The sequence below is a fragment of the Ochlerotatus camptorhynchus genome, unplaced genomic scaffold (genome assembly GCF_037179485.1).
Source record: "Ochlerotatus camptorhynchus isolate MF236.1 unplaced genomic scaffold, CSIRO-AGI_Acam_v1.1 ptg000077l, whole genome shotgun sequence".
Lineage (NCBI taxonomy): Eukaryota > Metazoa > Arthropoda > Insecta > Diptera > Culicidae > Ochlerotatus > Ochlerotatus camptorhynchus.
In genome coordinates, this window is record NW_027040567.1 from 8,853,440 (window position 1) to 8,874,995 (window position 21,556).

The 21,556-nt window shown below is 40.7% G+C and overlaps 3 protein-coding genes across 3 annotated transcripts; 1 reads left to right on the plus strand and 2 right to left on the minus strand.

Annotated features, from left to right (window-relative positions):
• Nucleotides 1-2,469: 2,469 nt before the first annotated feature.
• LOC135697609 (zinc finger protein 600-like) lies at nt 2,470-5,828 on the minus strand. The gene is made up of 6 exons (XM_065217392.1): nt 5,373-5,828; nt 5,096-5,304; nt 4,157-5,038; nt 3,841-4,100; nt 2,931-3,782; nt 2,470-2,754 (listed from the first exon to the last, which is right to left on the minus strand). Exons 1-6 carry the CDS (start codon nt 5,671-5,673, stop codon nt 2,721-2,723), a joined length of 2,538 nt encoding a protein of 845 aa, XP_065073464.1. The 5' UTR covers nt 5,674-5,828; the 3' UTR covers nt 2,470-2,720.
• Nucleotides 5,829-10,317: 4,489 nt separating this feature from the next.
• ND-B12 (NADH dehydrogenase [ubiquinone] 1 beta subcomplex subunit 3) lies at nt 10,318-11,054 on the plus strand. The gene is made up of 2 exons (XM_065217394.1): nt 10,318-10,407; nt 10,610-11,054. Exon 2 carries the CDS (start codon nt 10,630-10,632, stop codon nt 10,951-10,953), a length of 324 nt encoding a protein of 107 aa, XP_065073466.1. The 5' UTR covers nt 10,318-10,407; nt 10,610-10,629; the 3' UTR covers nt 10,954-11,054.
• Nucleotides 10,879-12,434, minus strand: Rae1 (ribonucleic acid export 1). Its single transcript, XM_065217393.1, has 3 exons — nt 12,356-12,434; nt 11,944-12,284; nt 10,879-11,882 (listed from the first exon to the last, which is right to left on the minus strand). The coding sequence occupies exons 2-3, from the start codon at nt 12,253-12,255 to the stop codon at nt 11,112-11,114; spliced, it is 1,083 nt and encodes a 360-aa protein (XP_065073465.1). The 5' UTR covers nt 12,256-12,284; nt 12,356-12,434; the 3' UTR covers nt 10,879-11,111.
• Between the last annotated feature and the right edge of the window lie 9,122 nt (nt 12,435-21,556).

Here is a 21,556-nt window from a genome sequence, read left to right on the forward strand (position 1 = left end):
GGATGATAGTCAGGATCTGGGAAACAGAACAGCTACCGGAGGAGTGGAAGGAGGGGGTAATCTGCCCCATTCACAAGAAAGGCGACCATTTGGAATGTGAGAACTTCAGAGCGATCACCATTTTGAATGCCGTCTACAAAGTGCTATCCCAGATCATCCGTCGTTTATCACCTAAAATGACCGAGTTCGTGGAAAGTTATCAAGCCGGCATACGACAGTATCGACCGCACAGAGCTATGGAAAATCATCGCCGAGAACGGCTTTCCTGGGACGGTGTGCAAAACTGCGTAAGGGTTTCGGGTGAACTATCCAGTTCATTCGAATCTCGCCGGGGACTGCGATGCCTACTCTTCAACATCGCTCTAGAAGGTGTAATGCGACGAGCCGGGCTCAACTTGTGTGCTTTGCGGACGACATGGACATTATCGCAAGAACATTTGGAACGGTGGCAGAACTATACACCCGGCTGAAACACGAAGCAGCAAAGGTCGGACTGGTGGTGAGTGCGTCAAAAACAAAGTACATGCTAGTAGGCGAAACAGAACATGACAGAAGTCGTCTAGGAAGTACTGTCGTCACGATAGACGGGGATACTTTCGAGGTAGTTGAGGAATTCGTTTACCTTGGATCCTTACTGACGGCTGACAACAATGTGAGTCGTGAAATACGAAGGCGCATCATCAGTGGAAGTCGTGCCTACTACGGGCTCCAGAAGAAACTACGGTCAAAAAAGATTCACCCCCGCACCAAATGTACCATGTACAGAACGCTAATAAGACCGGTGGTCCTCTATGGACACGAGACATGGACTATGCTCGAGGAGGACCTGCAAGCACTCGGAGTTTTCAAGCGACGTGTGCTAAGGACGATCTTCGGCGGTGTACAGGAGAACGGTGAGTGGCGGCGAAGAATGAACCACGAGCTCGCTGCACTCTACGGCGAACCCAGCATCCAGAAGGTGGCCAAAGCCGGAAGGATGCGGTGGGCAGGGCATGTTGCAAGAATGCCGAACAACAACCCTGCAAAGTTGGTGTTCGCTACTAATCCGGTTGGCACAAGAAGGCGTGGAGCGCAGAGAGCACGATAGGCGGACCAGGTAGAGCGTGATCTAGCGAGCATTGGACATGACCGAGGATGGAGAGCGGCAGCCGCAAACCGAGTATTGTGGTGTAGTATTGTTGATTATGTCTTATCTTAAATGTGATGTTGTACAAATAAATGTATGGATGTATGTAGCGGCGTCAATTTCGTGTAGCTCCTAGGATTATCCATTGTACACGTATTTAATGGTGAGTTCGGACAAAGGGAGAAATTGCATGGCTTTTGATCGGCACGTTGAAAGCCTCGCGAAAAGTTCATTTGCTAATTTCATGAACTCCTCGACAGTAGACAATGTATTTTCAGGCGAATTTACTGGAACTTGGTCCTCGCTTGTTTCTGAACTGTTCCTGACAACATTCGCGTAAGACCCACCAGGAATCTTTATCGCAGACAGCACATCGTAGGGGGAAGTACTGACTTGTTGAATCGGTTCTTGTTTTTAGACTCCAGCGACTTGATGTGGTAATTCAAGCGTGTGGACAGCCTTTGTAGTTTGCAGTGTGATTCTGATTACAATTGACACAACGAACTTTTGATTTTATGTTCGCTTCATCGTTGTTATTCAGTTCGGGTTTTGTCGGTAATTGGCACTGGTGTGTGTTGTCACGCATTTGGCTTGAAGGTTAAAGTTTCGCATGCCGTGGCACCTAAAGCACTGAACGGCGTCGGTTTTTTTTTTCGTATGTACACATGCCAGCTGACGATGACGTTAAATAGTGATCTAATTCTTCTAAGCTTCTGCTACTTGACGGAACCCTTAGCGAACTGAAGCAGGTAAAATGCGTTATCACCTGTTTTGGACGACGCCAAAAACTTCACCTCGGAAGGTTCAATTGCGTTGTTCTTAAGTTCGATTACCAATTCCCTGACCTCAAAAAGAGGAAGGCCAGAACGGGAATCTCATCGCTGGTACCTCGTGTGTAGAACTGGATGATTTCGGATTTCAATACTTCCATTAGGGCGACGAAGTGATGTTTCGATTTTACAGCAACCTGTATGCTGCCTTTGTTCAGACGGAGAATATATTCCTTCTGGTCGATGTTTATTGATGTAACCGTTTGTTGACATCGGTCACCGTTTTCCCGTAGACGAAAATAGCCGGACAGCGGGATGTTGTAGAGGCACACTGCTTCCATGTCGAGGGAGTCGTATATGCTACTAGTGGCTACGTTTGCCAAAACCTGTCGTTTTGATGCGTCCACAAGTTGATTATCCCAGGATGTATGATGTGGAAACTCCAAAAGGAAATTAATTTCCGATTTTTATTGCACTGCCAAAAGAGATGTTTGCACTGAGATAATGCTTTTCGGCTTCGTTTTGGAAAGATTCCACTAAATATGCTGGCAGTCCCAAGATTTAGCTTCGGGTGACATTTTATATTTTGGAGGGCACGCGATGTTTAATGTGTCTTAAAAGTTTACATGACAATTTAATAATATATTAAATAACAAATTTGAAGCGGATTTGTGTTGTTTGTATTATACTGATCAATTAACAATTGTGTAATTGAGTGTCAAAACCATACGGTTTATTTTAAAGTGATCCAACTGTCACAATTACGGAACGCGACAAATTAAAATAGATGAGTTTGGCTTACCTAGAAGCTGGGCTGTGATACTTCACGGGCGGCAATTCATAGCTCTGAAAAAGCAACTACAAGCAAAATGAAGTTAGTGTCTAATACATAATGGAATAGAGATTTTCATACATATATAAGTTGAATCTTCTCCTAAAAGTGCAATCAATGTTTAGTACATTCAATAAAATCGCCCGTGAATACTCTGAAAACAATACGCACGCACGCTGACACACAAGACACATATACTTACTTCCGCAGTCCAATTTCATTGGCCTTGGCAGCGCTCATCATACGGTGCAGTTTCATGTGGCGATCCAGGGTGTCCTCCTTTTCGAATGTCTTGTCGCAAACGGAACAATCAAAACTGGGCTTTTCGCGGCTAGATTCATCGTCGTCGTCGTCGGTGTCGGAGTCAAGTTCAATAACCTCGTCGTTGCCCAATCCGAGCAGCGGATCGGCGCCGTCTCCTCCATGCAGCCCAACTGGAACCGAGTTCGAGTCGTCATTCATTGTGATGGAAGTGGACGCGCCCTTGAGAATCGATTCCGGTTGGATAATCATAAAGTCCCCGTTGGTGGTGGTGGTGGTGGTGGTTGTGGCGGTAGCTGCCGATGAGGATAAGATATTCTTCTCCTGTCCACTGCAAGTGTGCCTGGCGAGCTGTGTGGCATTTTCAACCAACTGCGGACAAGTGCTGCATTGAACAACATCCTTGTCCTTGTGGACGTACTGGTAGTGGAGCAGTAGTGTTTGGTTGCGTTTCAGATTCTTGCCACAGAACCGGCATTTTACACTCGAGTCCAGTGGGTTTTCATCTTCATGATCTTCGTGGTGGCGCTCTAGGTGCCTGTAGGCATTAAAGTTCGAGTCGCATTCATTGCACTGAGTCAGCTCGATGGCGCTGTGCGTTTTCATGTGCATTTCCAAACAGGAGTTCTGCCGGAAGCTTACCCCGCAGAAGCTACATTTCGGCCTTAGATCGGTCGGGGAACTTCTGTCACTGTGGGCGCTGTTGGATTTTTCCGAATCGGGATCCTCCACGGGAACCTTTATTTCGACTTCATTATCCGAGTCCTGTGGTATGCGACGGTTACTGGGAGGACTAAAGGAACGAATGGGATTTAGTAATAAAGAGGGAAATGATCAACAGTCTTACTTACATTTTCAAAGCATTTGCCCTGGATCCGCCCACGTAGCCCATCTCCTTAAGCTTTAGCATCAATTCTAGCCGTTTGGTTTTGATCTTGTGCACTTTTGCCAAATGGAGCTTTAGGTAAGACCACTTGCGGTATTGCTCACCGCACACATAGCAGTACAGGATGTCCGTGTAGCAGCGATGAACTTCATTCTTGCGCGACCGGACGTCACACCGCTTACACTCAATTATGAACTCACTCTGGCTGTGGTATTTGTGAGTTGCCTGCAATAGAAGATTGGCATTATATGAATAGTTAGCTGTCAATTTGCTTCACGTACCATGTGCATATCAAATCCTGGTCGAGAATTGTATTCCTTTCGGCAAAATTTACACTTGAATCGTTTTTTCATGGTGGCAATCTGCGGGACTACCTTCGTAGGTTTTTTCAATGGAACCGGTTCCGGTTTGATTAGTTTACGCGGTCTACCTGGCTTTGGTTTCCACGACACCGTCTCTAGTTGTTCCTTCTGCGGCATCAGCAGATCTTCCGGATCATCCGCTCCCATGTCGTAGCGATTGTACTTGGTTGGACTTTGCACATATTGAGAAGTGACTTCTTCGTCATCGTATTGCATGATTTCATTATGTTGCTGGTCATTGTTTCCACCATCCGGTGCCATTCCGTAGCATTTCTGATAGCGATGGATCAAGATTTGCGTGTTCGTTACACAAGTATCTCGGAAGAAGTGTATATCCAACAGCCTAGACTTGCAGTCAACGCAGATCATGGTGGAAATGCCGTCATTTTCGTCAATATTAACATTTGTAAATTGGAAAAATATCTCAGCGAGTCGATCATCATAAGCAGACACGAGATTCGTCTTGTCCGTGCTCAAGCAGGATCGACAGATCTGTACAAACTCTTCTACCGGGCTTGGTTGCATATGCGATGGATATTCCGGCATCCCGTGTTCCTCCCCGTTACGCTCACCCATTTCCTCCAGCAACATTACATCATCATCATCTTCATCGTCATCCTCTTCCGGTTTCTGAGTTTCATGCTTAATCGACGTCGGGTTATCAGGTGCTTCGTGAGTGAAGCGCACCTTTTGGTGACCAAACACGGTCGGGATGTTCCGTGTCGGCATTACGTGTTCCTGTAGCATGGCGGAACTTCCCATGGTAATTACGTCGTCGTAATTGAGCAAATCTTTTGCGAGCTGCAAAATCCACTCAATATTAATAATCTCCACCCATTGAAAACTGAACCTACTTACGTCGAAATGTAATTCACAAACGGCCAGGAAATTATTCTTGTTTATTTCGATCGCATTATTTAGCATTCCGATCTGCACAAGCCACTTCCGACGATCACCCGCATCTCGCGGAACGGAAAAGAACAACAGCGAAGGGTTTTCCTCCTTGGTCATTCCGCAACCCCGCACCGCGCAGTTAACTTCCTCTCCGTCATCATTTTGGATGGAAGCTGATAATGCACAGAAAATTTCCCCCATTAAATTTCGCTTAAATCGATAAACCAAAAAAAAACCTCACCTCTATCCACCACCCCCGTGTCAACCGACAGACGTCTAGCCAATGCGTCTTCATCGGACATGCCATTGTCCAGCAGTAGCGACGGAACCCAGCTGACCGAATCGCAGTCGGAAACCCGAGCCGGGCGCCCTCCAACGAAATGCCGACTGCAAATCATCGCATAGTCGTAATTGATACAATTGCCCCTACCAGCCGCTTCGATCCACCGCTGTCGACGGGTTTCATTGTTCTGTGGAAACCGGTGAAAGGAAACGGCAGCCTTACCGTACTTGGCCGGGCAGCTGCGGATGCAGCAATACATTTTGCAAACTAGTAAACTATTTCGGCACTCTTTACGTTCTAAGTTGCGCACTGTTCAACTTCAATGGTGGACAAATTGGAAAAGTTACAGGAAGAAAATTCGGTTAACAACTCCTCGTCACGGAACAGGTAAACAAAAGCGTCAAACTGCAGCACAAACACAAACTTGTGAAACGTTTGGCAGCTGCATTTGCGGGGATTTTGGCGTCTAATGGGCACCGAGAATCTTTAGATGAAATATTTCGAACAGCAGATTTAAAAATACGTATTATAATAGATGTTTAATGATTCAACCCTGGATTCAACATTTTTGAATTCGCGGCTACGAAACATGGTGGACATGGCATTTTTACGCAAAGATTGACATTTGGTTACTGGATTTTCCAGTAGAGAAAAAAGCCGCCATGTCTTCCCGCATAAACGTGAACCATAACTTGACCTCGAACTTGACCTTACAGAAAATGGTTAAAAATTGTTTATAATCCCTGCTAAACTTTAAATGAAATGGTTATGGAACTTTACATGAACGTTTGTGTGATAAAGTTTTAACCTTATGTATTATGGTTCTTTGGAAATGAACCTTACGAATAATGGGTTGTGAAGAACCATTACCATTCAAAATAGTTGTTTTCTATGAGTACCCCGTCGGCTCGTCTAATTTTGCATAGCATTTGCAATGTAAACCCTAATAAACGTGTACCATATACTGACGATATCTTAGATGGTGCGACCATACCACATAAAATTGGGATGATATCCCGAATCGGTGGTTAGGCGCATCTTATTGTTATTGTTTATGCGGGAAGTTAGACCAACTCTAGATAGAGCTGGAATTAGGGCGTAACAGCTTTTGTAAACAATGGCTTCTCTCGATGATTTCTTGAAAGACATGACTCTCCCTGGCAAATCAACATTACCATCGAATAGGGAAAGACTTCTCCTTCTTCTTCTTCTTGTTCGCATTTCAAGCTTATTAGCGCATATTAGCTTATTGCGTGCTCTCAACTTAGTGTTCTATAAATGCACTTCCACAGTTATTAATTGAGAGCTTTCGATGCCGATACCAATGCATGAATTTGTATATTGTGTGGAAAGCACAATGATACTCTATTGCCCAGGGAAGTCGAGAAAATTTCCTACCCGAAAGATTCCCTTGACCGGACCGGGAATCGAACCCGCTGCCTCCGGCTTGGTAATACCAACAATCAATACGAAACTAACGATTTTAAATTGGCTCACCACTTTAGTAGCCTATTGGTCCCAAGCAAACGATTAACGTACCCTATTCTAGTTGAAATTCTATTACTACACTATGTTTTGATTCGCTATGAAAGTTTGACAGATAACATCAGGGGTGTGTGGATTCATGCAGAACATGCAGGGGTGAGTGAAATAGCTTGGGACTGCTTGGGACCGTTGTTCTGGTACTGAGTGAGCCAAAAATAATAATGATTTTCTTCGGGACCCAGTGGTCTTAGAGTTACCTCTATGGTAATACCGTGCCTTTACTGACTAGGCTGTGAGGCCCCACAAAAATCTTCTCCTACCCGATGGATATGTTGATTTGTGTAGGCGTGCCTTGAGTTGGTAGAAATCAATGAGAGAAGTCAATGTTTACAAAAGCTGTTACGCCCTAATTCCAGAACTATCTAGAACTATACGTTGCATTCGGGGTACTCGTATACAACGTATATTCGTTGTGAAGTAATGTATATTCGTTATAAGTCAGGTAGCACAGTAGTGAATTTTGTGGATCGCATCTTTTTCGCATACTTTTACTTTTTTCACGCATGCATGCAGCTGCTCACCAAGCGAGAAGTTGACGTTTCGAGAAGAGGGTATCTGTCAGCTTTTCACTTCACCGGAGGTGTAAAATGATCGAATTCGTTTCACGTGAACAGTGAACTGCAGAAAGAGGAAATTGGAAAATATTCTACAACATTTTCTCACAACCTTTTAGGCTAGCGAAATTTCATGATTTTGCTCCTCAGTAAAAAAAATCGAAGCGGAAATGCGGTTTGTTTTTTTAAAAAAAAAAACGATGTTAGAATTTTTGTATGCACCGACAAATAACCGTACAATAAAGTTAGCTAAGACCTGTCGGTGCAGTGCGATCGATTTGACTACAAAATGTGGTTGAAAATAATCGAAATGGTTTGTGTATACAGTCGCATGGCACATGCATAATTTATCTCAGATACTTAGTATCAGCAGAAATCTCATCTACTGCCAATAGTCGATAATACTATTTGATTTCTGATCAGAGCATGGTAATTTCTACTTAAATGTGGTAACTACAATTAAAATTTCCGTGAACTATTTCACGACATGGTAGATGCTCGGGTAGATGTGAACGCACGTTTCTTGTATACGAACTACTGAAAAATTCTAGACCATCAATTGTAGAAGGCAGAACAATCAAACGTAAACAATGCCTATAAACGCAAATTACTCGAGAATCATAACACACCCACGAAAACTAAAAATGCCATTCGATAAAGGAAGTTTGCTATTTTAGATGCTGGTGTTAGATTGCGTGGATGTTCCTTGATTTTCGATAAATTTTGAGTTTAAGGGGGAGTTAACCGCTCCGAAAAAAAATAATTACGTTTTAATTTTTCTAAAAATATTGAAAAAAGTATCAAAAATCTAAAAAAATCACATTTTTCCTAATTTTTCAAAGAAAATTCACGTGCAAAAACATTTTTTATAAATCATTATGGCGTAAAGTTCGACTCAAAATACCACAAAACATCGACTTTTTGGTTTTGCTGCGGGTCCAATTTTTTTTTTCATGATGAGATATAAAAAATATTTTTGCATGTAATTTTTGACAAAAATCTAAGAAAGAAGCTGATTTTCTTGGATTTTTGATAATTTTTCCCAACATTTTTAGAAAAATAAAAACGTACCAAAATATTTTTTTATTTTCGGGTCCGTAAACATCCCCTTAAGGGAAAGTTCACCGCTTCGAAAAAAAATAATTACGTTTTGATTTTTCTAAAAATATTGAAAAAAAGTATCAAAAATCTAAAAAAATCACATTTTTTCTAATTTTTTAAAGAAAATTCACGTGCAAAAACATGTTTTATAAGTCATTATGGCATAAAGTTGGACTCAAAAAACCCCAAAACATCAACTTTTCGGTTTTTCTGAGAGTCCAATTTTATTTTAATGATGGGATAGAAAAAAATTTGTTGCATGTAATTTTTGACAAAAATCTAAGGAAGAAACTGATTTTCTTGGATTTTTGATAATTTTTCCCAATAGTTTTAGAAAAATAAAAACGTACCGAAAATATTTTTTTTATTTTTGGGCCGGTGAGCTTCCCCTTAAAGCTAGCCTTAAAACCACTGTCTACGTTTGATTGTTCCGCCTATTTCAATATCAAAATTATATCATATATATCAAAATTTTTACCGAATATTAAAAAAATATGCTAATTTTCCATACACTTACATTTATCCTGCATACATCAGAAAAAAATTGGACAAGTTCGTTGTTTACTTAATAAATTGGCAGAATAGTAGTTTTAAGCCCATCAACAATTACAAATAATGTTGTAGTTGTAATTATCTGACCTCTAAACCGTATTCTTACCAAGGTCCTAAGTAACACTAATCTTTGCAATCAGAGCAATTTGACAGGTCCTAACTGATACTGAAAAAAGCCAAAGGTCCTATGTAACAAAACCACGAATTAAACCTGAAAATTATGAATAAAACGAAAAAACATACACTTCAGTCGAACTCTATGTGTTTCCTATGCATTTGAGAAAACAAAAGATTATCGTTTTATGTCGTAATTAAAAATGGCATTTAAAAATATATTGCAAAAATTCAAATAAATTTTTCTCCAATCAGCTTCAATGACGGATAGGACCTTTTGAATTGTTTGTCTAGAATTGTTGGTATAGAATTATTCTACGTATACTAAGGCTGTGGTCCATTTGGTGAATTTTCACTTAAATTTGACACTTCGAAACTAAATTATAATGTTCAAAAATCCCTCTGTTGTTGATCGGCCAATTTTCGAGAAGGTGTGTGTCAAAATTGATTCCTTGTCTGTCAGATATAAGTCTGCTGGAATAGCAGGTTTATTTGAAAATTTTCCATCTGTCAAGTTTAAGTGAAAATTCGCCAAATGGAACACAGCCTAAGTATACCATATATGGTTTTTTTTTTTTTTTTTTCCTTTGATTTGTTTTCCGTCGATCTTGTTTTCCGTGCTGAGCACCAATGCTACCGACGCCAGAGAGGCAGCTCCCACACCTGGACCCTACCTATCGACCCATCAACTCATGAACCGAGGACCAACGGCTTTACTTCCCATCCGAAGGAAGGCGTGATCAGAGATGTTATGCCTCAGAACATCCCGGCGGCGCCGACTGGGATTGAACCCAGGCCTGCTGGGGTGAGAGGTAATCACGCTTACCACTACACCACCGGCGCCGCTTACCATACCATATATGGTTACACTGGTTATACTCATTAACTCCCACCATCATTAAAAATCTCTGATTGTGAATTTCACTTGAAATATTTCATGTTGATTTTTGTCCTATCCCCCACTAAATTAAATCGCTTTTCTAGCCACACTGGTGTCAAGACGAAACTTCTTGCGTGCCTGTTGTCGCTGTCGAAGTTTTTCTCCATCGTTGCGAACGTTTCTCATCAGCGGTAATCCATCGGAAATTAGTTCAAATATTTGATATTTTCCTAATTTTCTTCCTACGGTAGGTAAAGATCTTTTGCCTTTGCAATCTGCCATATGCTTGTCATTGAATTTTTTGCAATTTGCGTTGTTCGACGACAATAGTAACTCCACTAAAATTATGTAACTTCACCATTTGCGGTGTTCCTGTTCTTGCTGTCTTGTTTTGTTTACCAAATAATCAATGATCGTGGAACCACCGTTTTACGATTTGACCATTTTAGGTTACTGTCAACCACAAGCCATGGGTGGACACGGCCACGGACCACCGTACAAGGTGCCAGATGCTTCGATCTACAAGGTGTCGGATGCTCCGGAGCTGGTGGAAGTTGAGCGGGCTCTGGCTCGCCGTGGCCTGAAGGATCCCTGGCTAAGGAACGAAGTGTGGCGTTACAATTTGAAGCAGTTCTCGACCCATCGCTCCCGGTTGATTTCGTTCTTGTTCAAGGGATTCCCGCTGGGCTTTGCCGCCTTTGTGGCCACTATTGGTGTTGAGTTCGCTCTGGGAGTTGATTACCACGGTCATGGACATGGTGATCATGGCGATGATAAGCATGGTCATCACTAGGAAACAAAGAGGACGGTGAACGATCGTTGAAGTTAGGGAAAACTTTCTTTTTAAAACTTAAAATAAACCGTGGAAGGTGCAAAATGTTAAGCTCCAACGTATAGGATTTATTGATCGTATCAAGCTGTGATAATTCACATTCTAATTTCTAGAGAGGTTTAGTTAGTTGCTCGCGGTTTGAGCTCTTCGTAGCAGGAACGCAGGAAAATGTAGGTTTTCTTCTGGGGGTTGTTGTACTCGTGGCCCTTGGACCAATCGTAACCAACGGCGTATGCAAAGATCTGTCCGGTTGCGTTAAAGCAACTTTTGGTAATAGATTGATCCATCGTTTCCGAAGACTTGAGCTTGGTTCTCGCGTCCTTGTCCCAGAAGCTGAAGGTACCGTCCGAACCGACGGTGGCCAGAGTTCCGTGTACAGGGTGGAATGCGATATCGTTTACTGCGTAGATATCTTGGTAACCGTTGGCGCCATTCGATCGGTGACACTTGAAAGTGAAATTGTCCTTAGGGTTGATCGGATTTACATACTGAATGGCAACGCGGCCTTCAATTGAACCCAGCGCATATCCAGTAGGAGCTTTCTTCTTGTCGCGGAAAATGGAAACAGTTCGGTGCTGATACTTGAGTGGGCTTTCCTGTTGCTTGTATTGAGTTGGTTTATTCTCCAAGGAATAGATCAGAACGTGTCTTCCGGCTGTTCCAACGACAGCCATCGGATAATCAACGTCGGCACAGTAGCACCGTTCCGGAAGTTGAATCGACATCATCGGTTGCGGCGTCCGAGTGTCCCAGAATTTCATAGTTTTATCCCACGAGCCAGTCATCAGGCAGGTGTAGTTGGTTCCCTTAACCCAATGGCATGTTTTGACGGGAGCATCGTGCTGAGCTACTTGAACTACCTGATCCGAAGCCAAGTCCCAGCATTTAACCTAAAAGTATGCCAGGATTAGACGTGTGTTTAGTTTTAAAATATATACTCCAACAACCAACCTGCTTATCAGCCGAAGCGATGAACACTTTGCTTCCGTCATCGGCCCAGCAAACATCCAGCACTGGACCGCCCATGGTCTTAATGGACTTTCCTACCGTTTTGCCGGTCTGTTCTACCTCCCAGCAGCGAACGCTACAGTCCCAGCTGCCGGCAATCAAAAAATTCTGCTGCATTGTAGGCGGACTAAACTCCATTGCCGACACGGTATCGTCCGGTGGTGAAGTCACTTCGAAATCCTTCATCGGATTCGTCGGAGCCGTTGTGGTTCCACCGAAAGCGGACGCTCCGCCTAGGGTTGGCGTACCGAACATAGTGATCGCTTTGGCGGATTGATCAGTACCTGTAGGCAGACGGAAATTGTTCCTGTAGGCTGGAAGATGAAATAACGCTTACTATTATTGCGAAACTTACGTTTAAAACCAGAAAAATTCAAGAAAACAGCGGATTGGATTGCAAAAAGTAACCACGCATAAAAGATAATGCGACTTGACTTGCGTTTGTTTTCCCCAGTTTGACAGTTTCTGATTCTCGCGCGGTGGCGCGTTTAGTGCATATCAGATGTCAACGTAGATGTGAGGGGTAGGCATCTACCGTCCCAAGATTTATGTATATGGTGTAGTTCAATAAAAGCATGATGACTGTGCAGATGAGATACATCTGCAAAATGACCGAATCGTTAGATCACGGGATGTGCTTGACTCGTGAAATATAAAGAGCCTAAATTTATAAAGAGCCGACACCTTATCCATTTGACAGGTCTTCTGCTCGATTGGAATGACTTTTCCTATGACTTTGACCGACAATCGATTGTTCCAATTTTGACATGTCGCCTCTTTATAAATTTAGGCTCTTTAGTGAAATAGAATTTTTATGGCATTTCTGATTGCATTGATCCGTTCCTAAAACTCATATATTATTCTCGATATGATTGCACTAATAGTTCGTCGGTGCTAATAGTACATGCAGACCCTAGGGGCATCCCACTCTAAACTTCAGTTCCATTCAAATATTAAATATTTTTAAATATCTCATAAGTATTCTTAAGTATTTTTAAGGTATTTTAAATCTTAACTTAATTTTCATCCAAGTAGGTTTAGTTTTATGGTCGGTTGCTAGTGATGTGTTTGTTGTTGTTTGCTCCATGGTTCGTTGATTTTCAATTGATAAAATCAAAAATAAATTTATTTAAAATGAAGTGTGGATTCATTGTAAGGAGTACGTATTACAATTCTTCATACGAAATGGTTCCTATAGCAAAATATCTATTTTTTAGTGATCCAGAAGGCAAAAATTAATTGCACCAAGGATGCATTTTTCTGATCCGTTTTCCTCTAGATCAGAATCCTAGAAAATGATTGTATAAATATTGAAAAAGCTTTTAAAAATGTATAGTTTACAGCAAAAAACGTAATTAATCAGTGTGTAAATCATATGGGGGTGTTACATGTTAGAGATTTGTATATGCAATGTATTATGAAACACAATCTTTACACACTGAACCAATTTTATTTCGTTTAGTTTCATCGAATCATACAATCTACAGTTCACAATAAGTCATAAACAACAGTATGGTGTTTAAATGGTCTTTGCAAAAATAGAGCATTTTTGTAAGATTAACATTCAGCACTTAACTAACCACAAGAAGCCAGTTCATCCATAGAGGTAACTCTAAGACTAGACGGTCCCGAAGAAACATGCTCAACTTTTTGGCTCAGCTCTGGCACTCTCTTCGGTCCCAAGCTAATCATGCACCCCTCAAAACATAGGAAAATAGCTCGCTTAACACTACCCATCAAACATTGAATGTTTAATAAGAGATTATTCAGGCAAAAATAAGCTTATTCAGCTGTTAATCAACTCAAATTGTTTTTTGGATATCCATCCTCTCTCTACAAGTTCAGCCCTCTCTACACTGAGGGGCAATACCCTACATCCCACCCTTCTTTTAATAAAACTTTTGTATTTAATAGGGTATATAGTCTCTAAACTTCTTCGGCTCAACTCTCATCCTTTTCGTAGATGAAGGCAAATCATTCACCTTCGCTTTATCTCCATCTCTTTCCGCAGATTCATCCGTAAGCAATTCTTCTCCATACTGTAGATCCCTCCAATCTTCCTTCGAGTCCCGTAGTGAAGCTTGTCCTTGAATTACCTCTTCCATCTTAAGATGCACCTTGTTACGTTTTACTTCTTACCGGATACTATTAACTGCAAGCTTACCGCCGATCCCTACCGTTATTGGATTCGAACGGGCCTTTCGTCTCGCATCTGCGTACACCCTCCCTTTCTCTTTCCATAAACGGCGCAGATCTCGTGTTTCAACATCATTGAGAATAATTGCAGGGACAGTTAATAATTTACTTCTTATGCGACGTCCGAACATCATTTCCGAAGGTGATTTCCCTGTCACAGAGTGATCAGTAGCATGATACGCCAGCAAGAATTTTCGTAGTTCCCTGCGCCAGTCCTGACCTAATTTTTGAGCGATGCGTAAACGTTTCAGAAAAGTACGATTCTGACGCTCCACCTCACCGTTAGTCTGAGGCCAGTATGGTGTTGTATTCACTAATTCGATGCCAAACTTCTGACATAACTCTCGGAACTCCTCGTAATCACCGCTGGTCCGTTGTCTGCCCGCAAAATGCGAGGAATACCATACCTGCTCAACATGGTAGCCAGCTCACTAACTGTATTTTTTGCTGTTATAGTCGTCATTGCAGCTGTAGAATCGCCCGATGCCTCTTGGTTCGTTCTGCGTCAACCAGCTACTGCCGTCCACCTCCAGTGATATTCGTTTCGCAACTAACTCGATACCGCTTGTGATCATCCTCACCTTCCTATTTTTCTCCAATACTATCACACGTATACAGGGATGTATTTTAGTCCAACCATACAGAGACGTACCTTTGCTTAACGCATAATATTACCATTGAGGTAACTCTAAGACAAGAAGGTCCCGAAATATTGCTGATTGCATCTGAAACTGGACTGTTCTAAAAATGCAAAAAGTGTGATAAAAGTGCACGTTTCCGTCAAATCGTTTTGATGTCTTCGGATCACTTATTGCTTGCATTATAAGAAATAAGTGCACCGAAAACACCAAGACGATTAGACGTAAACTTGCAGTTTTATCACACTTTTTAATAAGTGAAAACGCGCTTATTAGTCCAATTTGGTGTGAAACGCGCAATAACGTGCTCAACTTTTTGGCTCAGCTCTGGTACTATCTTCGGTCCCAAGCTAATCGATTCACCCCTCGAAACATAGGAAAATCCATTAACCCCTCATTTTATCTGTCAAACTTTCATAGCGAATCAAAACAAACATTTTGTAGTAGTAAAATTTCGACTAGAATGGGATACGTTAATCGTTTGCTTGGGACCAATAGGCTAGTTAAGTAGTGAGCCAATTTAAAATCGTTAGTTTCGTATTGATTGTTGATATTACTGAACTCTACAGCAGCCAATTAAATAAAACGACTGTAATAGTCAACTACTACCAATAAATATTGACCCTTCGGCAGCGGGTCCCAAAATATCTATTGCTATTTCTTCCCAAAGGCCTGAAGGAAGTTAAGCGGTTTACGAAACATGTGAAAGATCGGGCGGGCTACCAGAATACAGGGTTGACATCTCTTCGCATACACCTCTATCTGTCTGTCCATTTTAGGCCACCAAACCACTGCGCGTAAGAATGTTTTCATCATACCTTCATGCGCTATCTGCAATACACGACTACGCAACTTATCCGGAACCACCACACGATCAATTCGCATTAAGACTTCTCCAACACAGCATAGCCAATAATCAATATGAAACTATCGATTCGATCTATCGACTACTTGACTAGCCTATTGGTCCCAAGGAAATTGATTAACGTACCCCATTCTAGGAAAAATTCTAGTACTGCACAATGTTTGTTTTGATTCACTATGAAAGTTTGACAGATAAAATGAGGGGTTAGTGGAATTTCCTATGTTTCGAGGGGTGAATCGATTAGCTTGGGACCAAAGATAGTACCAGAGCTGAGCCAAAAAGTTGAGCACGTTTCTTCGGGACCTACTAGTCTTAAACGCTGTCCAGACTGGAGAGTTATAACATGTTATAACGGTTGTCAAATAATTGCAACACAGGAACCACCATCAAGATAGCGCTATAACATGTTATAACTCTGTAGTCTGAACGTACTATTAGAGTTACCTCTATGGCATAGCTCATTCGCAAAAATACGAAAATTGACTGGCAGCTCCTGCAGACTGATGTTTTGAAGACTTTTCATTAGCTGTTGAAGCTCTGTATCCTGCTTAGTGGCATCAACTAACTCTTCTCACTCGATAGCCACAGCACCTGCAGACAAATTTGCAATTTCTCTGACAGCACATCTGCAACATTGTGATCTCCTGGGATGTAAGTAATAGAATATTCAAAACTTTGAATCCTCAAGACCAGGGGTTGAAGCTGTTGACGTTTTATACGACACTCGCTTCCTTGTCATGCGTGACCGTCTGTTTTTATTCGTACTCTCATGCTCTACCGTCGTCTCTCTTACACAACACAAACGGTAGAACAATATTCGAGCAAAAAGAAAGAGTTCAAATTACTATCATATGACATGTGTGATTTCGTTCTAATTCCTCAATTTGGTGTAAATTAAACCATTTCTGATCAGAAATGTTATTATTAGGGCATTGTTGCTTGCTATTTTCAGAATTCACACAAGCACAACATCAGCAGCTTTTATTATGAGAAAAACTAAAATACATACATTCGTGACGGTCTTCGGCAACAGTGTCGTATGACAGAGCCTGTCATATGACGTTTTAGTTTGGTACTGTAATTTGATAGCCTGTTTTGCAAGTGTCGGAAGCAAAGGCTGTAGATTATCACAGAAAATATGTCGACTACGGTGACCACTTACAAGACTGCTCAAGACCCACCGCTCTATTCTAGCGCATGGTCTGGAACGATGAGTGAAGAGATAGATCAAAACCTTAGAGTCGGTTAACAATTCAATTTATTTCCCGTAAAAGTAAATGTCAAATTTCTTCACACGCAAGGGCTTCCTTCTCTGTATGACAATACCACCGTTCTGTATCTGTTAATGATTTAAAAGGATAACTTATTATGCCATGTTCTCCTCCCCCATCAACTTGTATAAGCAGATAGCATCCGCCATAACAAATCAGGGGAAACATGTCAGAAGGGTCTTACTCGAAACGTAAGCAATGACTTGGATAGTTGGTTTCTTACGAATGTCAACACACCCACTCAAACTAACTATGAGCTGGTGTAGTCAGATTTCGTGGGTGTGTGGTCATTCAAGAGAAATCGACGTTCAAAGTCATTGTTTACGTTTTGAGTTATACCCTTCTAACATGTTTCCCCTGAAATGTACGATCAAGTACGCTGAAGAAACACAGAGCGGCAGAGGTCTCTATCTAAATGGCCCGTAAATAGTTGCCAAATTGGGAATATAGCGATTTAGATAGTTTGATAGTCCCATAAAATTGCGAGCCTCGTTAGAATTTACTGGTCATTGATCTTTGCTTCGATATAAATGTCGTCGATGTACCATCATGTCCATGATTTTATGACACCCCACGATTAGTAATAAACGCCGTAACATCTCGAGACTCTTCATCCAGTTCTAACTGCAAAAATGAGACCATCACGTCCTACATGCTTAGAATCTAATCACGACCGACCCGGTCCAGAAAATTTTCGATCAACGGCATAGGATGCCTTTTACGAAGCACCGCTTCGGCCTGCGCAAATCCAAGCAAATTCTAGGCTCGCCGTTCGATTTACCGACGATCACAAGAGGAGAAATCCAACTCGTTGGACCTTTCTTTTCCTCTATTATGTCCTATTCATAAAAGCACAGGGAGTCTGAAATGTGTACACCCGTCCTCCTCCGTGCTCTTCTTCTCGAACCGTGGTGAAATCCTTGATTTGTTGTTCCTCTAATCAGGCTTGCAATTGCTCATTACAGCTAAAATGCTATTTTTCGTAATTATGAAACAATGAGATACTATATAATGATAATTTTTATTTGTAAGATGCAAGAAGAGGTGGTAAAGTTTGTGTATGACATATAAAATTTGTCAATTTTGCTTTCAGAAGGTCACAACTAGCGATTAGCTGTAACGATGAGCAACGCGATGAGCGAGCAATCAGCGATCATAAAATCGCTAGTTGTGACCTTCTGAAAGCAAAATTGACTAATTTTATATGTCATACACAAACTTTACCACCTCTTCTTGCATCTTACAAATAAAAATTATCATTATAGTATCTCATTGTTTCATAATTACGAAAAATAGCATTTTAGCTGTAATGAGCAATTGCAAGCCTGCCTCTAATTTAAGGGACTTTCCGATTTCTTCGACTGAACGTTCTTTCTGAGGAATGAGCTTTCGTAACTCTTCTGAACTACAGCCCCCTGCAATCGTATAGACTAGCATAATGTCGGATATAATTGCCCGCAACCCGGAAAGCCTGGGTATTTTTCAAAACCGCATTCCCCAATTTGTTGACGTACACGGATGTTTGTGGCGTTCTATTACGCTATTACATCCTGTCGTCCTGGTTGAAAAAAACATATCAAAAGCTAGGATGGCCACATCATAGTTAAGCTTTTCAGGTGTTACATAGGAACATTTTTCCCCATATGGTAGATTCTGGAAAAGCGCTTGCAGTTGTGGCCCTACGAAATACAATAGCTTTGACCGCTTTTTCTTCTGATGTCTTCAGATTTCAAATAACACTCAAGGGATCATTTCTAGATCACTCATTTTCTATGCAGTTTTCCTTTATCTACTTCGTTATATCTGAACCACAGACAAACAGACGTAACATTTTGAACAGGTTTTTCTTGGAAACATAGTATCTCAAAACATAGGACCTCAGTAATGACATCTCTTGGGATTCTCGCGGAAAATAAGCTTGCTCACCCGTAAAAAAAGAACCATAGAGGTGCAACAATAGAATTTATTGTATTCACAATAAACCGTACAACGTGTCTAAAACAATAAAGTAACAATTTATTTATTATAATCAACAATAGAATCTATGGTAAATGGGGAAATCTATAATAGACAAGGGGTTTTGTTATGTATCTTAACCATACGAAAAATCACTGTTTCCCGAACAAACTTGAGCCATTTACCGTTAATTGCGAGGGGGCGACACATCTAAATCTCAATTTTAGATGCTCAACAAATCTCACACTAGCGAATCAAACTTCGAAAAATCTTCTTTGTTTTCTCGCATCTACTTGCATCGCGCATCATCTTTTTGCAGGAAATCTTCAAAATCGTCATCAATCTTCTTCATATCTACTCAGTGTGCGCGCAGCTAACCACAGCAAAACACAGTTTTTACTGCATCGTAGATATAGTCGCCCCCCTCGGTTAATTGTAATGTTGTTCTATTGTTGAAAATCCTTAAGGTTATTTTTTCTGGGCGCTAACTCGCAAACAATATTGCTTAAAAGTTCTAAGAATGTATAGAAACGTCAAAGTGATCCGATGCCAGCGCTGCGGCGAGTAGTTCGCGGAACTGATAATATTCAAATCAACCGTTAAAGGCGTGAACGAAGATACATAATGAAGAGTTACATCTGTTTGTCTGTGTCTGAACGGTGGCAAGACTCGAGATCGAGACTGTACAAACTAAAAAAAAAAAAATAAATAAAAAAAAACAACATTTTTTTTCAGTTAACCGACCATATTGATTCCCATTCCGATATATGAATCAATTAAATCTCTATGAACATTTCAAAAGGTCCTATCTGCCTTGATAGATTCTCTACATCGACTTTCTCTTTTGATAACCACTGCTATGTTTATGTTAACGTCCAAAACACAAATACAACATGCAGATAGGACCTTTTGAAATATTTATATTGAAATAAACTTCTTCAATTCTCAAGCCAACATTAACTCAGGCCAATATTAATACCCAAATCGATTGAATTATCTTAGTTGATCGCATTAACCTTGCCAAAATCCAATTCGGTTGCCAAATCGATTATATGTTCTTATTAGATTTAATTGACCAACACTAAACTGTTTGCATCAACGTCAAATCCACATCCAAAATCGATTTCAAAATTGATATCCTTAACTTTGACGATTCCCAAATCGAAACCATCAGCACTGTCAAGTCAACATCTGAATCGATTTCCAAATCGAATAAAATAACATTCGATTTTCAATCCGAGCCTTAATCGATACCCAAATCGATTGCATCAACCACACAGTTCGAAAAGTAGTGTAAATTTCTGTTCAATATGATGCACATAAATGGAGCGTCATATATCATATAAGTTTACATTATATATCATGTAAAGTTCTGGCACATTTCATGTAATGTAGCAAATATTGTATACAAAAGCCCATCTTTGTAAACAACATTGTTTACAAGTTGCTCGGTTGCGTGAAATTAAATTTATGTTTACGTGAATGAATGTTTACATCACAATTAAAATTCAGAATTTTTATCTGTGCATGTCGGTTCTCAAATCGATAACATCAACTTCGTGGATTCCATTCATGCAATAGCAATAATATTCCAATTGATTTTTTCAAAGTTTCCACCATTCTATGTTTATCTTCATGTCCTGTCGTTTTAGCACTCAATCAAAATTCACAACTAGGGGAAAAGTTGGCTTCGGCAATACCTTAACCTATTATCATCAGGGGGTAAACAACGTCCTTGAGAGCTCAATTTTGGCATGTGGATACACTGTGTTTCAGAGCAACTATTGGCCAAATTTGAGTGCTCTAGGACTTTGTTTACCCCCTGACCCCTGACATCCCCTATTATTCCACTTGCCAAAAAAAAAATTATTTAATCGGAAAAAAACTAACTAACTTCCATACATGTTTCTTCTGTTTTTCCCCTGATTCCGATCATTGCCCTTTTCACTAAGGCCTTTCGCTTATGTGAGTCAGCCATTTTGAAGACAGCTCCATTTTTCCAGAGACGTTGATAGAGGCGCGCAAAGAAAATTTCTGTCAAAACAGCAGCACGGTTTTTGAGGGATCTTTTGGCAATGTTTCTTAGAGTGGCTACAAATGACTTTCATTCAGTGCCGCAATGTTGTTGAAAATTTTTGAATTTTCGACCGGAACTGAATAAAAATGATGCTGAGAATCCATGAGGCGTACAAAGTTCGTTCAAATAAGTATGAAAGTCGCCCCATGACAGTTTAAATGTTGTCATATTTTACTGTTTTGCTTGCAGCGTAATCATTTTTATTACCATAAAACTGAATGAAACGTTCCGATTCGAAATTGTTTTTTATCACTAATAAATATTGTATTTAGTTGAATCAACAATAAATAAATAAATAACAGATATCAAATATTTCGAGAATAATAAAACACTTTCATCATTGAGAACAATACCCCTTTCTGGTGAATTGAGCGAACAGTAATGTTTATTTACTTTGCTCGTTTGGTTCAGCGTTTGACGGTTCGTTTGGTTCTTCTTGATTCAGTCTATGCGTGTCTCTATTCAACGTCTCTGCATTTTTCCACGTTCGGAAAATATTTTCCCAACCGTTTAACTGATGCTCACCAATAGATTTCCAAAACTCCCTTTTCCT